Below are 13,796 nucleotides of genomic sequence, written 5' to 3'. Positions count from 1 at the left end.
AATATATTGAGATATTGGTTAAGTGTGCTCAGAGCAATACCAGTAATACAGATCAACACTCCAATAATTCCTATAAATCATATTGTGTTAAGCAAGTTTTTTTTTAACTAGATACTAGCGGAAGAAGGATTTGCCTAAATATACGAAATCCAACACCAAATATCTAATTTTTCCCTCCTTGAATGTCTACTCAATTATCAAATGAACTGTTTAGAGAAAGCACTTCTGGGACGTCTGGGAGAGAGACGAAGTTTGCATGCAGTTTGGAAGCAAAACCGAAATTGATCATTCTTACTCGGGATTAAACCCATTGACGTGCAGAATCCTCATCTGTTTGACGATCGTGCTTTTCCCAGACTCACCAGCCCCTGCAAACAAACAGAAAAGAATGCTGTGATCTGTGTCCGGATATCGCTGCGGTCTCTCACCACAATCCTCCTCGCCCAGCACGGGGATTTCCTACACGCGGGTTCCTGGCTGGAGGAGCTCGCCCGGGTCGCCGTCCGGGCTCTGCAGCCCGGTGGAGAGCACGACCCCAGCCCGGCCCTGCCCTGCCCTCCCCTCCCGTCCCCTCCCAGCGCTCGCCGCTCCTGGCTGAGTGCTCCGGTGGGGCCGGGAGCCGCCACGTGCCCCCCGGCCTTACCCAGGAGCAGCAGGCGGTGGGTAGCCTTGTAAGCCAGGCGCTCTTTCTGCAACTGCTTCTCGATCTTTTTGTTGGCCTCGCGTCGTTCTTTTTCATCGACGCCCTGGTCTTCTGTCGTCTTGCTGTTGCCCAAACACCCCATGCCTGCCCGCTGGGATGGACGTCAGGCAGTTAGGAATGTGCGCAAAAAAGCAATAGAGAGTTGGAGACGTGTGCGGCTCCCGCGACGGCTCCTCTCTTGCCTGCTGCTGAAAGAGATGTTCTGGTCTCTCGGTGTTTTCCGATTCAGAGCAGGCGTTTCTTCTCCCTCCCCCTGCCCACCGCTAACTCCCAACTAAATGGCTGTAAGGAAGACGCGCGGAGTAAAATGCCTTTTTAAAAGAGAATTGTTTTAAACTCTGCTGGATGAATACAGCATAATCAACGGAGACGGGGGGCGAGGGTGCCGGGCTCTGCTGGAGACAGCCGAGGTGACGCTGAGCCCTGGGTTCTCCCTGCGTCCCCGCGCCCGCACTCCCAGCCTCGCTCAGCCCCGCCCAGCGGGTCCCCGAGGGGGCGGCGCGCTCGGCTGGGTGTCGGGTCCCCGCCGGGGTGGTGACCAAGCCTGGCTTGGAGGACGGAGCTCACCGCCGAGGTCCCACAGGGTGACGATGGGCACCTGCTGGGCCAGCTCGCGCCCCGCTATGCCTCAGCCGTCGGACGTGCGCCCCCTCCCTGGTCCAGGCTCCCGGATTGGGGAAGGGAAAGGGAGGCTGGCTCTGGGGGCGGCCGGGCCGCTGGTCCGGAAGCTCTTGGAGAGGAACTACTGGCGCCGGAGGGGTAGGGGAGCTGACCTCCCACGGAGCTCGGCCGGCAGGGGCGCTTACACGCTGACCGACCTGGGTTCGGGGCCCGCAGCCCCTCCACCTCGCTGCGGCCGCGTGGCTCTCTCGCAACCCGAACCAGGAGAGTGTGTCTGGGCGCGCGCCCAATGTCGGCTCGGACGCGTCCCTGCTCCTGGCGGGCGAGGACTCGCGCAGGATCATGCATATTCTAGTAGGGAGGAGGATCCCTCCGAGGCTCACCAGTCACACCGCCTTTGTTCCGCTCAGCTTCTAGACTATTCCAGCTCGCCCACGCCGCCGCCTCCCGAGCCTCCTGTCTTTACCTCCAGCCCCCGTTTCTCCTGTGCAGTGCTCCCGAGCTGCACTGCCACTTTTTCAGAAGGCACTGTGGCCTCGAACTTGGCGTTGTAGCAGAGGAACTAGGGTGCGAGACTAGCACCTGCCCTCCGTTACTGAGACCCCTCCAATAGGGCCGCAGCCTGCAGCGTGGTGTTTGCAGTGTTGGACTTGAGGGAAGGAGGACGGAAGAGGGGGCCGGGCCGAAGTCGTGGACGCCAGCGTGGGTGTGGAGAGGTCACTGTTCCCCTGTGCCGCTGTTCCGTCTTCTCCGTGCCTTTGCTCAGCCCTGTCGTCGAGTCCCTCCATTTTCCAAGAAACCTACACGGTCTTCTTCACCGTCGAGCTGGCCTTCTCCTTCACGAGAACAGCCCCCCGCCCGCCCCGGCCCCTCAGGCGCCGCTGCCCTGTGGACCTGTGCCCCTCACCCCGCGCACATTCCCCTCTCCACTCTTGCTTCAGCCTCTCCCGCTATTGGCTGGTTTCCCTCAAACAAGCGAACACATTCAACTCTGTGTCACTTGAACCCCACAACACTGTCCATCTCACGCCCCCTGTTAGTTCCACCAGTTTTCTTCCTGCCCACAACAGCCAAGAGTTGGAAATGTCGTCTGTCTCCGCCTGTATTCCCCTCAGCTGTTCCCATCTCAGCCCCTGGCAGCCTGGCTTCGGCCTTCACCCCATAGGGAAAATACTCTCATCAGGTCCTCCGGGGCCTGCCAGGGGCTAAGCCTCATCCATGAGTTACGGTCTTTATTGTCTTTGCCTCTCCGTGGCGCCTGCTCTGACCCCTCCTGGAGACTGCATCGGGTTTCAGGCTGTCCTTCTGGCTGGTGCATCAGTCCGTGTTCCTCCACCCAGGGGGCCGAAGAGCCCTCCCCACAGCACAGCCTCTCAACCCACACGCGTGTTCCTGGCGGGCTGACGGCGTCCGCCATACTCTGCCCACTCAGCTCTCACCACGCTGGCCACGGATCCCCAGCCCAGCCCATCCTGCTTACCACGCCCCCAGACACGCCATCCCCACCGGGCCGCAGGTGTCTCGAATTCACCTTGCCAAGGACTGAGCACGTGCCCCGTGCCACCCTCACACTTTCTACCTGCCCCTCTCTCCCTCTTTCTCTGGAATAAGAGCCCCTAATTTTCCAAACCGGAACGGTGGGAGTCAAGCCAGACTCCATTCTCTTGCAAACCTCAACAGTTACTGCATCCCCTTGGGTCTGTTTCCTGAGTATCTGTCCTGTTCTTTCTGCAGCATCTGCCACTGCTGTGGTCTTAGATGACTAATTCAGAGCTGGGTTTCAGAGGCCTCCGGACGGTTTCACTGCCGCCTGTCTCATTTCAGTGCACCGTGCACAATGCTGCCACTGCGATAATAGAAATCCAGCCACATCGCTGTCCCCATCATCTACAAACGCCGGGCCTGGTCCTTCTGGTGGGGTTGGTATAAACGCTCCCCTTCTAAGGGCTCACCCCATCCCTCCTAACACTCTCAGTTCCTGAACAGGCTGGTCCTAAATGTGCTGCTCGTGTCTTGGGAATACCTGGGTTCTCTCCTTTCCAGCCCAACCCCTAGTTATCCTTCCAGCCTCAAGCTAGGCCTCATGCCTCCCTCACTGGGGGTTAGGCATGCCTTCTCATGCTCGGAGGGAGCACCAGAGTCTCCACTGGTCTCACCCATCAACATCAACTTGCATTGCAATGGTTTGTTAACTGTGCCCTCAAAACTCCACTAGCCTGTGTGAGGGCCAAGGCTGAGCCTGTCCTTGTGCCTGCCACACCTATACCTGATTCAGTACCTGACCCAGAGGAGATGCTCTGGGAATATTTGTCAAGGGAATGAATGAAGTCATGAAAGACAAAGATACGTCCAGATCAAAATGTGAATTCTCATCAAAGGAATTTCATGACCACAGGTTAAATTCATAAAATATTTGTTCAGTATAGTAGTTTTAAATAAATATTCTTATTGAAAATAAAAATACATTTTTAAAAAGCAATGAATTACTTTTCCAGACATAGGTAGAAGCAAACATACAGTGTCAGACTCCATTCTGAGCTAGGTCAAAAGTTCAAGTTTTGTGGAAGGAGACTGTTTAGCAGTTTCCACACCTCACATCTTGTGAGTGTGCAAACACATATATTCACACATAGCAATATCAACCCAGCATGCGCTATGGCTAGTGGGGCAGCCAGAAGCCAAGAAAGCTTTTTTTGTTTTGTTTTTTTTTGAGATGGGAGTTTGGCTCTGTTGCCCAGGCTGGAGTGTGATGATGCAATCTCGGCTCACTGCAACCTCTGCCTCCCAGGTTCAAGTGATTCTTATGCCTCGGCCTCCCAAGTATCTGGGATTATAGGCACCTGCAACCACACCAGGCTAATTTTTTGTATTTTTAGTAGAGACAGGGTTTTATCATGTTGGCCAGGCTGGTCTCGAACTCCTGACCTCAAGTGATCCAACTACCTTGGCTTTCCAAAGTGCTGGGATTATAAATGTAAACCACTGCACCCAGCCAGAAAATGTATTTTTAAAAAGCATAGAGTAGTGGGATATTTATAAGAATTTGCCAAATTTTTTTAATGTCAAGATTTCTATAAATTGTTGGAGAGCAGGGGACAAAATAAATCCCTTGAAAACTTATAAAGGGAGATTTAAGTTAGAACCTAGGAGCCACATTTTTAAGGCAGTCTGATAATTAGTTACCTGGAAAACATAGTAAAAGATTTCCACTTGTTCAGATTTAGCAATTACGGTTAAAGATAAATCCTATATTTGAAATTTAAGAAGGATTATGTAAACAGATGTGATGAAAAAGATACCATAATACACCCAGGAACTTAATATATTAATAATATAATAATAATGTATACTGTAAAACTGCCTCTAGTTATGGAGTGATTGCTGGGACAGGGCTAAATCCTTTCCGTGGAACAACTTACTTGGTATTTGCCCTAAAAGGGAGGAACTGTTGTCTTCATCATTTTACAGAGGCTGAGAGGCTAACAAGAGTACCTGGGACACAGCTTTGGTCTTGCTGCAACATTTGCACCATTACCTGCCATGTGTGCCACAACACATGCCAACACTAAAACACAAAAGCACTTTCCTTACACAGTGATGAGACATTTCTTATGAAAAATGCAAAGCCAATCTTAGCCTATTTTCAAGTAGGAACTCAACACACCTTAAAGTTTTTTTTTCACCCAATCATCTGACCTTTTCCTAGTCTGGTCTGGGAAACCGATTCTCATTTGTGTTTAGGATCATTGATCAGCATCAGGTGTACCAGCTGGCCCCCTGAAGCAGTGGGAGTAGGGCTGGGGTAGGGGGTATCAAGAGCAGAGTGGCACCCGCTGCCAGTGTGAGCGTCTGTTGCTAGGCAACTGCTGCAGCAGCATCGTGCTCCCCAGCAATGCTCCCACCTGCGGGGACCCAGGCTGCCCTGGGCACCGAGGGCAGAGGGTCTAGGCTGACTGTGCCAGGGCCAGGAAGAGGAGGTCCTAGTTACCTCATAGATAATTTGAAAGGCACAAAAGTAAAACACAGTTGCTTCCTCACTGTTGTTGAAGTTTAAGACATATAGGATGTCTCAGAAGTCTTTTTCTTTCTTTTTTCTTTAAGACTTTTATTTTTTTCACACCCAAGTAGGCCCAGGGGGTAGATTTTCCTTGCTCCCCTATCTGTCCCCACTCCTCCTGCCCTTCACAATGAGAAGAACATTCGCTGTTGCTCTATGGCTCAGAGAGCACCCAGACTTAGGCAGCTGACTTGCAGTGGGTCAGCGGGCAGGCATCAGTCCACGTGGGCAAGCAATACTGGCTCAGCCACTCAGCCTTGCCTGGGTAGCGATGTTCAGGCCTCGAGGGCAGTAATAGCCTTCTTTGGCTTTAGGACATTGAAGGGAAATTTCTGGCCCACATTTGCCATAATTGCGTCATCAACCTGATGTTCAACATATTCTTGTAACACTTTAAACCAGGAATTCTTACTCCAATCCCTGAAGGCTTCTTTTGTTCCCCAGAGAATCTCTTCAGGGTATCAGATTGGAGTCCTCAAATGTTTCTCTCAGGAGCTGCTTCTCTACCCCATCTTTGGAGTTCTCATTTCTGGTGGCAGAGACAGGTTACAGGGAAGAAAATCAGTGATGCAGAAACCAGACTCTCAGTTCAAGGCCGTGGGCAGTATGGGGAACTCGATCTGCGCTGAGAACATCAAACAAATAGAGCTCCTTCAGAGGCCTCTCACTCTCCTCGGCCTCGTGAAAATACATGTAACCCTGATTAAGTTCATCTGATCTCTGTCCAGAGAAGCTCACCATGCTATCTGCGTTCTTCCAAATCTACTTGGACATTAAATACTTACCTACTGAAGTGCGAACTATTGTAATGTCCTCAGTTTCCAAGGAAAATATGGCTTAATCCAGAGCCTGAGTACCTTCCTTAGAGTGAAAGAGGATTTCTCAATGTTCACTTCCAATATGACCTGCCACTCTTTCAGCACCAGTAAATCAGGGCTGTCCTCCATGCCCGTTGCAAATGTCTGGGGAGTGTATTTTGTACTGCGTCTCTTTCAGCTGCTTCGCCTGTGTAGCAGCAACCAACTCAGAGTCCAAGCCCCTAATAAAACGGAGCCTATCCTTCCATCTGTCATCAAAATTGTCCTTCTCCTTCTTCTCCCTCTCCTTCTTCTTCTTTCTTCTTTTTAGAGACAGGGTCTCACTCTGTTGCTTAGGCTTGAGTGCAGTGGCCCAATCACGGCTCACTGTAGCCTCACCTTCCTGGGCTCGAGGGATCCTCTTGCCTTGGTCTCCCAAGTAGCTGGAACTACAGACATGTGCCATCACTCCTGGCTAATTTTTAAATTTTCTGCAGAGACAGGGTCCTGCTATGTTGCCCAAGCTGGATTTAAACTCCTGTGCTCAAGTGATCCTTCCACCTTGGCCTCCCAAAGTGCTGGGATTACAGGTGTGAGCCCCTGCACCTGGCTCTAAATGTTTCTTAATATCACTGTTAAAAAGGAACTGAAGCTTGTTCTTCAAAGTTTCTATCTCTAAACCTGAGAAAAGTTTCTCCACATTGTCACAGAGGGCATGCGGAGGTTGTGCCTACAGTGATGATGTTTAACCATTTCCATGGATGCAACTTTGCCATTTTCCTTTAAATCCAAAATCTCATAGTGTCCCAGAAGAAAAGTCTCCACGTTTAAACGGGGAGTCATGGAGTGCTCCAATGAAACAAGACCTTCAGCTTCTGGACATACAACCAAAATCCATCTTCTGTTATGGCTTTAAACAAAACCTAACTTCCTAGGTCTCTGCCCAAGAACACGTTCTTATTGGCAGTATCTAGCAAAGGAATTGCAAACGCATCATCCAACATACAAACTGTTTGCTCAGTTCCTCCTTTGTCATAAAGATGATGATTATCTCACCATTCACGTTGGTCTGGTGTTCAAATTCAAAATGGTGTTGCGTCTTTTTTAGCAGTTATAACTTTCGCTGTTGTAACAGGACCACATATATGGATATTTCTCCACTCAAATTAGCTGCATTCCAAATAGCTGATCAACCTTGGCCAACTAGCGAAGTCCAAAGAAGTAGTTGGTGTGTCCATTCATTCTTAAAAGGAAATGCGTGTGAACAGAAAGGCAGTCGTGGCTGCCAAAGGCGCAAATGCCATACATGGTGCAGTGAAGTCATGGCCTCTAAGTGAATTATTCAAATGTGATGGAAGAGACAGTGCCAGCAGGTCAGGATGGCGGGGACAGCGGGGGCCAGGGCTGCAGAAGGCATCTCAGAAGTCTTAGCGCATTTGAAAGTTTAATTATTTAAATTTCTTTTATACTTAGATTTGTAAATTTTGAATAATACTTTAAAAACGTGTTTTGGTTTCTGTCAGTCCTTCTGATTGATGATGGCAAATGTTGAAAAAAAAAAGTCACCTGTTCTCTGGTTAGCTGAGCTCAAGTCCCCAATAACAATAAGAGGGATTTTTGTTTTCCATTATAAGGAGCTTCCTACCCTCACAGAAATTTAATTAACAACTGGATGAAAGCATGAAAAAAATTCAAGGCAACTGTTTCAGTTCATGACGGGCCAAGATCCAGAAGACGCTGATCAAGTTTGCAAACTGGCTAGATGTATGTGTAGCACAAGATAGCAGATATATTACATTTAATACAAAACCAATAGATAGAAAATATAATAACTGGTCTTTCTGTAGTCTTTAAAGTTTATTAAAAATAAAAACTGGGCCGGGCGTGGTGGCTTACGCCTATAATCCCAGCACTTTGGGAGGCCAAGGCAAGCGGATCACCTGAGGTTGGGAGTCCAAGACCAGCCTGACGAACATGGAGAAAGCCTGTCTCTACTAAAAATACAGAATTAGTCGGGCGTGGTGGCACATGCCTGTTATCCCAGCTACTCGGGAGGCTGAGGCAGGAGAATCACTTGAACCTGGGAGGTGGAGGTTGTGGTGAGCCGAGACTGCATTCCAGCCTCGGAAACAACAGCCAAAAAAAAAAAAAAGATAACTGCACTAAGACTTTCAGAACAGGTAGAGTAACAGTTTTCATGCTCAGTGTGGTGGCCGAAACCTGTAGTCCCAGCACTTTGGGAGACCAAGCTGGGCAGATTGCCTGAGCTCAGGAGTTTGAGACCAGCCTGGGCAACATGGCGAAACTCCAATTCTACAAAAAATACAAAAGTTAGCCAGGCATGGTGGCAGGTAGTCCCAGCTACTTGGGAGGCTGAGGCAGGAGGATTGCTGGAGCCCAGAAGGTCGAGGCTGCAGTGAGTCATGTCTGCGTCACTGCACTCCAGCCTAGGTAACAGAGTGAGACTGTCTCTAAGGAACAAAACAGTTTATGAAAAGTGAATCGTCACTAGATTCAGTGCACTAACAACGCTCCAAGAAACTGACAGCTACAGCCTGAGAGTTGCAGACAAGGGTTGCAAACAGCCAAGTGCTGCGGAGTTGTGGCCGCTGAGTGACCCGTGTGCACACAGCCTTCAGCTGGGGGTCCCTGTGTGACATTTTAAATGACTTGCTGTTGTTTTATCTCTTTTTTCTTCCTTAGTATCCTGGTGGAAATAACCTGAGTAGATGATCATCCATTTTTAGCAGCAGAGGTCATTCCATGACCTAATTACAATACGTTTAAAAAACATCATGGTAAAAATTTTAACAATTTTCAGAGGAAAGCAGGGAAACATTTTCCATTTTTCTTTTCTGTACATAATACTCTGTGATAAAATATTTTACAATGTATTGAGATAATTTATCTTCTATTTTTCTTACCCCAATAACCAAAATAATATTAAGGAGCTTTTAGAAGTGTTATCTGTAAAGGAGAATAACACACTCTTTTTTAACTCACAGCTTTAAAAACCAGAATAATACTGAATCAGTGGGAAAAGCAGGTTACATGTCTCTGACTCCACTCCTTGTCCAAAAATCCAGGACTGAAATATTCCCACAAAAATATTTGACTCAGTGGCACAGATAGGAGTTTAATTACTGTGTTAAAACAGAAGGTGAAAAGGCCATTGAATATGTTACAGCAAAACCAAACAGAATTGTAACCTACAAGGCATAATAAGAGGAACCGGTAAATGGAATGGAACTCTCAAGGTCTCGCAATTCAAAAAATTCCCTGAAAACCATCAAACTAGGTCAGGCTGTGAAGCAAGGGAGGGTGTGGGGACCACTGGTGTATTTTAAGAGAAACCGCACACATCAAGGTTGCATGGAAAATACATTTTACAAACCAGAAATCAAATACATGCCCAATGATTTTCACTTGAAGAGTGAAAATCAGCATCCCCATCTGTTTCAATCTGCTGTTTAACCTCAAATAGCCTAGCAGCATTTTGGACTACGGCAGATATTCAAACACATGTTGTTTAGCCAATGCGTTTTAATATCAAAGTGAAGTTTCAAAACCAGTCTAAAATGCTTTAAAGATGGTGCTTTCTTTACTAATTAACAAACATCAGATGAAGTAAAGTGTAAAAAGTTTTCAAGGAAATCTACCATATATATGAACAAAATTTCTATCTTAAGGAAGATTTTATGATAAAAAATAATTTCAGAACCTACAGGTGGTTCTAGATACCATGACTTTTCTACTCTTCAAATAATTATATTCACAAACATATTTTATTATAAAGTGAGTCAGACTCCACAAAGTCCCTTGATTCGGAACAAAAAGGCGAACAGTGTGGTCTGCATTTTAAACGCAGTGGTTTTTTGTTTGTTATCAGTGAGTGCTCCTGTGGAATATCAGAGGCGTGGTGACATGAATCCCAGTGCCAACACCTGATTCCATGTGGCCCCCAGGCTAACACCTGGTTCCATATGAATCCTAGCACTAACACTGATCCAATGTTGGAATTCAGTAATGTCTGTCTGCCTCACACTGTTCTCATATTTTAAGCAAATCATGTGAGGATATACTGGAAGGAAAGATGGTTCGTAGAGTCTGATTTTGTGTCCATACTAAAAGGAAAGGCAGATTCATGCAGTCTAGTTGAAAGGGATAGACCTGCAGTCAAGTTCTCTGAATTCTGTAACGATTACAGTGGAAGCACTTGGGTACAGGCTGTCACCCATAGAGATGTACTCCAGAAAGGATAAGAACACTCTAAGACCAATTTCTTAAGTTTCTGTGCAGTTGAGCAAATACGACTAGCACAGCTCACTCACTCAGAGGGCAGTGTGCGAGGATGGGTATGAGCCGAGGGCTGGGTGGCGTGGGAGGGATGCTGAGGGGTGTGTGAGGGTCCTCGGAATCAGGCAAAGCTTCCCTATGGGAGAGGCATCCGAGGCCAGTGTTGAGGAGCGGTGGGGCAGGACCACGTGGAGAGAAGGTGCCCATTTCAGGTGTGGAGGCACTGCAGAAGGATAGGCAGAGGGAAGGGAACTCGCATTGCGCGGGAGGCAGGTTGGCAGATGGTGAAACTCAGTCTCGGAGATCAGGCGAGCAGATGAGCTGCAGAATGCATGCTCTTGGCATGGCAACTTTTCTTAAGGGGCAGCCCCTTCCATGGGTGCAGCACAGCGGCTACTGAACAAGAATGCCAGCGGAAGTCCCTTTCTTTGTTATTCTCTGTCCTTCTCGGTGCATGGGTGAGAGTGACGGTACTCCCCCAGTGGGGCTGTGGTGAGGATTGGGTGAATCAATCCATGGCATCATAGTGCCTGGCAGGCAGCAAGCTCCAAATAAGTGGACTGGGGTAATTATGATGATTGTTCAATAGGAATTGAACAAATATATATCCATCTTATCCCTCTCCACGAGGGAGCATGGGGACATCCTTGAGGATTTTGTAACTATTTCTGCTAGGCAGATACATGAAGGATGAACTACAGTACAGTCAACAAAGACCCACTGAGGGCCTGTGACACTCAGCTGAGCACAGTGTAAGCTGCTGGCTGGGAACATAAAGGTCACAAGGCATGCTAGGAACTGTACAAAAATGCACATGTGATGGGTGAAAGGATGAGAAAAATTTTACCAAAATAAAAAAAGAACAAAATGCACACGTAGAATTTTCGGCACAGCAATTGTGGGAGAGTCTCCTGATGAAGTTGAGAGACTTCAATGCCTTGCTCTTAGACATATTACAATTATACTTTTACACCAGCAGGTGGCAACATAGAGTCTGGAGGACAGATGGAGGCTCTGAGATGCTTTTAAGGCAATGCATGTTCATTCATTCATTCATTCATTCATCCATCCATCCATCATAAAGCATTCTTTAAACACCTATATACATCTAGCACATTTCTATGCCTTGAGATTATAAGGATAAATGAGACACTGTCCCTGATCCCATTAATTTAATAGTCTAGTTGGGAGGGATAGGCCCTGCAGTCAAGTTCTCTGAATTCTGTAATGATTACAGTGGAAGCACATAAGGATTTGTGTGGTCAATTCTACAAGTGAACAAAAAACACCATTTCTTTTTTTAGAGAAATTTATGCTAATATTTGTAAGTCATTCTTCGTCTTCATTTTTAAAAGACACTGAAAGATGCTTTATTTTTAGCATCTCATTTGATGATTACAAAATGCACCTTATTGCCCACAGTTTGGTCCATAGCTTTCACAAGGTCCTGAAAGAGTAGAGTTCTGTTGGATTCCAAAGCCTCTAACCTTTCCAGGATGAACTCTGAAGCCCCTTACAGATTTTTAAAAAATCACACCATTCTCTCTTCCACTAATTCCAAAAGGAAAAAAATCAAACAAGCCTACCTCCTTTCCCACTCAGTTAGGCAGATTAATCTGCATATAATGACTGATGAATTAATTATCTCTTTGCCCAGTTGCCTTAGCAACTGGTTTCTTTTAGAATTTGGTTTAGTTACAGAGTTTAAAGCAACAGTATTCCTTATAACAGAATATCGAATTGTCTATGAAATTAAACGTAACATAAACTTTTATTATACCAGGTAGGAACTACGAGCCAATCACAGAGAAGCTGGAGTGGCTCGTCCTAAAACTTGCAGGGCTGTCGACAAAGAAGAATGGGCACAGAGCTTCATCTTTGTCTATGTTTGCATAGCATGGTTTGCTTTTATTTGTCATTATGTAGCAACATTTGATGGATTTAAACTATGGATAAGTTGAGATTGACATTCAAAAGGGATTCCCTCATTGCACATGAATCCCAAACAAATTTAGATGTATTGTACGGTTGAGTAAATGAAGAAATGTGTTACATTGTGAATGAGAGCCAGGATTTTCAAAAAGGAAGAGGCAACGCACACATATGGAATGAAGGGAGGCAATAAAGAGGCCTGTGGGGATGGGCTGGAATTGCAGGAATTGGTATGAGCTCATGATTTCTAAAACATACATAGACACACTCATGATTCTGTCTACAAATGGGTGTGTGCATGTGCATTTGTGTGGCTGTGCCTGTTTGTCCCTGTGTATCCACATGCATATATTTCCTACTTCTGTCTGCTGAAATGCCAAGAAGTTAAGCCTCTCCAGTAGTGGCGAGCGGGGCCAGTGCCTGAATCTTGGTCATCCTTAGAGAAATAACTAACTGGGGGTAGGGGAGGTGTGGGGTGGGCAGGGCAGGGTAGCTATGAGCTAAACCTGGAACATTGTTATGCTAGAAAGTAAGGAAGTGCCCAAAAATGCTGGCAGCATACCACTAGCACACAAGAGCTGTATTGAAGGGGCTCTCATCTGGCCAAATCTGGGATGATGTGAGCACCAAAACAGTTAAGTACAGTAATGAATTCTATGCCACTGAAAAATACCCCGTCAGGCCCGTCAGGTGTCCCTGCCAACAACAGACAGATAAATACATAAATAAATAGAGAAGGGAGAACTCTAGCCAAGGGCAGCTAGTAAATGCAGAAGAAGGTCCCGGACAGGGGACACATCTTTTGCGACCACGATGGGGAAGCGTGGGTTGGGTGGAATCGGCAGCAGATACTGAATGCAGGGAGAGGGTTTAACGAGGAGCAGGAGGGCTGCACGGTCTTAAAGTGCCTCCCCACAGGGTGCTTGTTAGTTGCAAAAGAAAAAGAGTAATCACACAGTGGAGAAATTGGACAACAAGTTGGGTCATCACAATTGACCCCACCAAAGCAGGAGAAATGGGCATCACAGGCTTCCACCGGTGAGACCCCAGGAAGGACACCACAGAATGTATGCAGAGTTCTGGCCAGAAAGGCATTTCCTGAATTTAAGTCAGGAGGAGACATCGGACAAAACTAAAATTGAAAAAATTAAAAGGATAGGGGACCTGTATTCTTCACAAATGCCAATGTCATGAAGAGCTAAGGAGAGATGACACCTGAGTGCTATACCTCCAATCCTGGAGGGGGAAATGCTGGAGGACACACAGAGGGGCTGCATGATGAAACTGCTGTGCACATGATGGGTCAGATACACTTATTGTCTCAATGTCCAGTTTACTAACTTTGAGAACTGTACCATGGTCACGTAAGGGAATATCCTGCCCCTAGAAA

At 47.1% G+C, this 13,796-nt stretch overlaps 1 protein-coding gene and 1 pseudogene across 2 annotated transcripts in view; both read right to left on the bottom strand.

The window, feature by feature from the left end:
* Nucleotides 1-13,796, bottom strand: part of GNAL (G protein subunit alpha L) — a 189,089-nt gene that overhangs the window by 122,765 nt on the left and 52,528 nt on the right. Inside the window, exons 1-2 of one of the 2 annotated variants that reach the window (XM_032293403.1) lie at nt 644-1,615; nt 296-368 (exon numbers count right to left, since the gene is read on the bottom strand). In XM_032293403.1, coding sequence (XP_032149294.1) covers nt 296-368; nt 644-785 — 215 coding nt within the window. In that variant the 5' untranslated portion in view covers nt 786-1,615. Of the gene's footprint in view, nt 1-295; nt 369-643; nt 1,616-13,796 lie in introns of those variants that run through there. The other variant, XM_032293402.1, reaches the window with a different exon arrangement.
* Nucleotides 4,288-8,065, bottom strand: LOC116561549 (annotated as a pseudogene).

Source organism: Sapajus apella, unplaced genomic scaffold (genome assembly GCF_009761245.1).
Source record: "Sapajus apella isolate SASKATOON/1434 unplaced genomic scaffold, GSC_monkey_1.0 scaffold29, whole genome shotgun sequence".
Taxonomy (NCBI): domain Eukaryota; kingdom Metazoa; phylum Chordata; class Mammalia; order Primates; family Cebidae; genus Sapajus; species Sapajus apella.
This window is presented reverse-complemented; position numbering and strand designations above follow the sequence as displayed.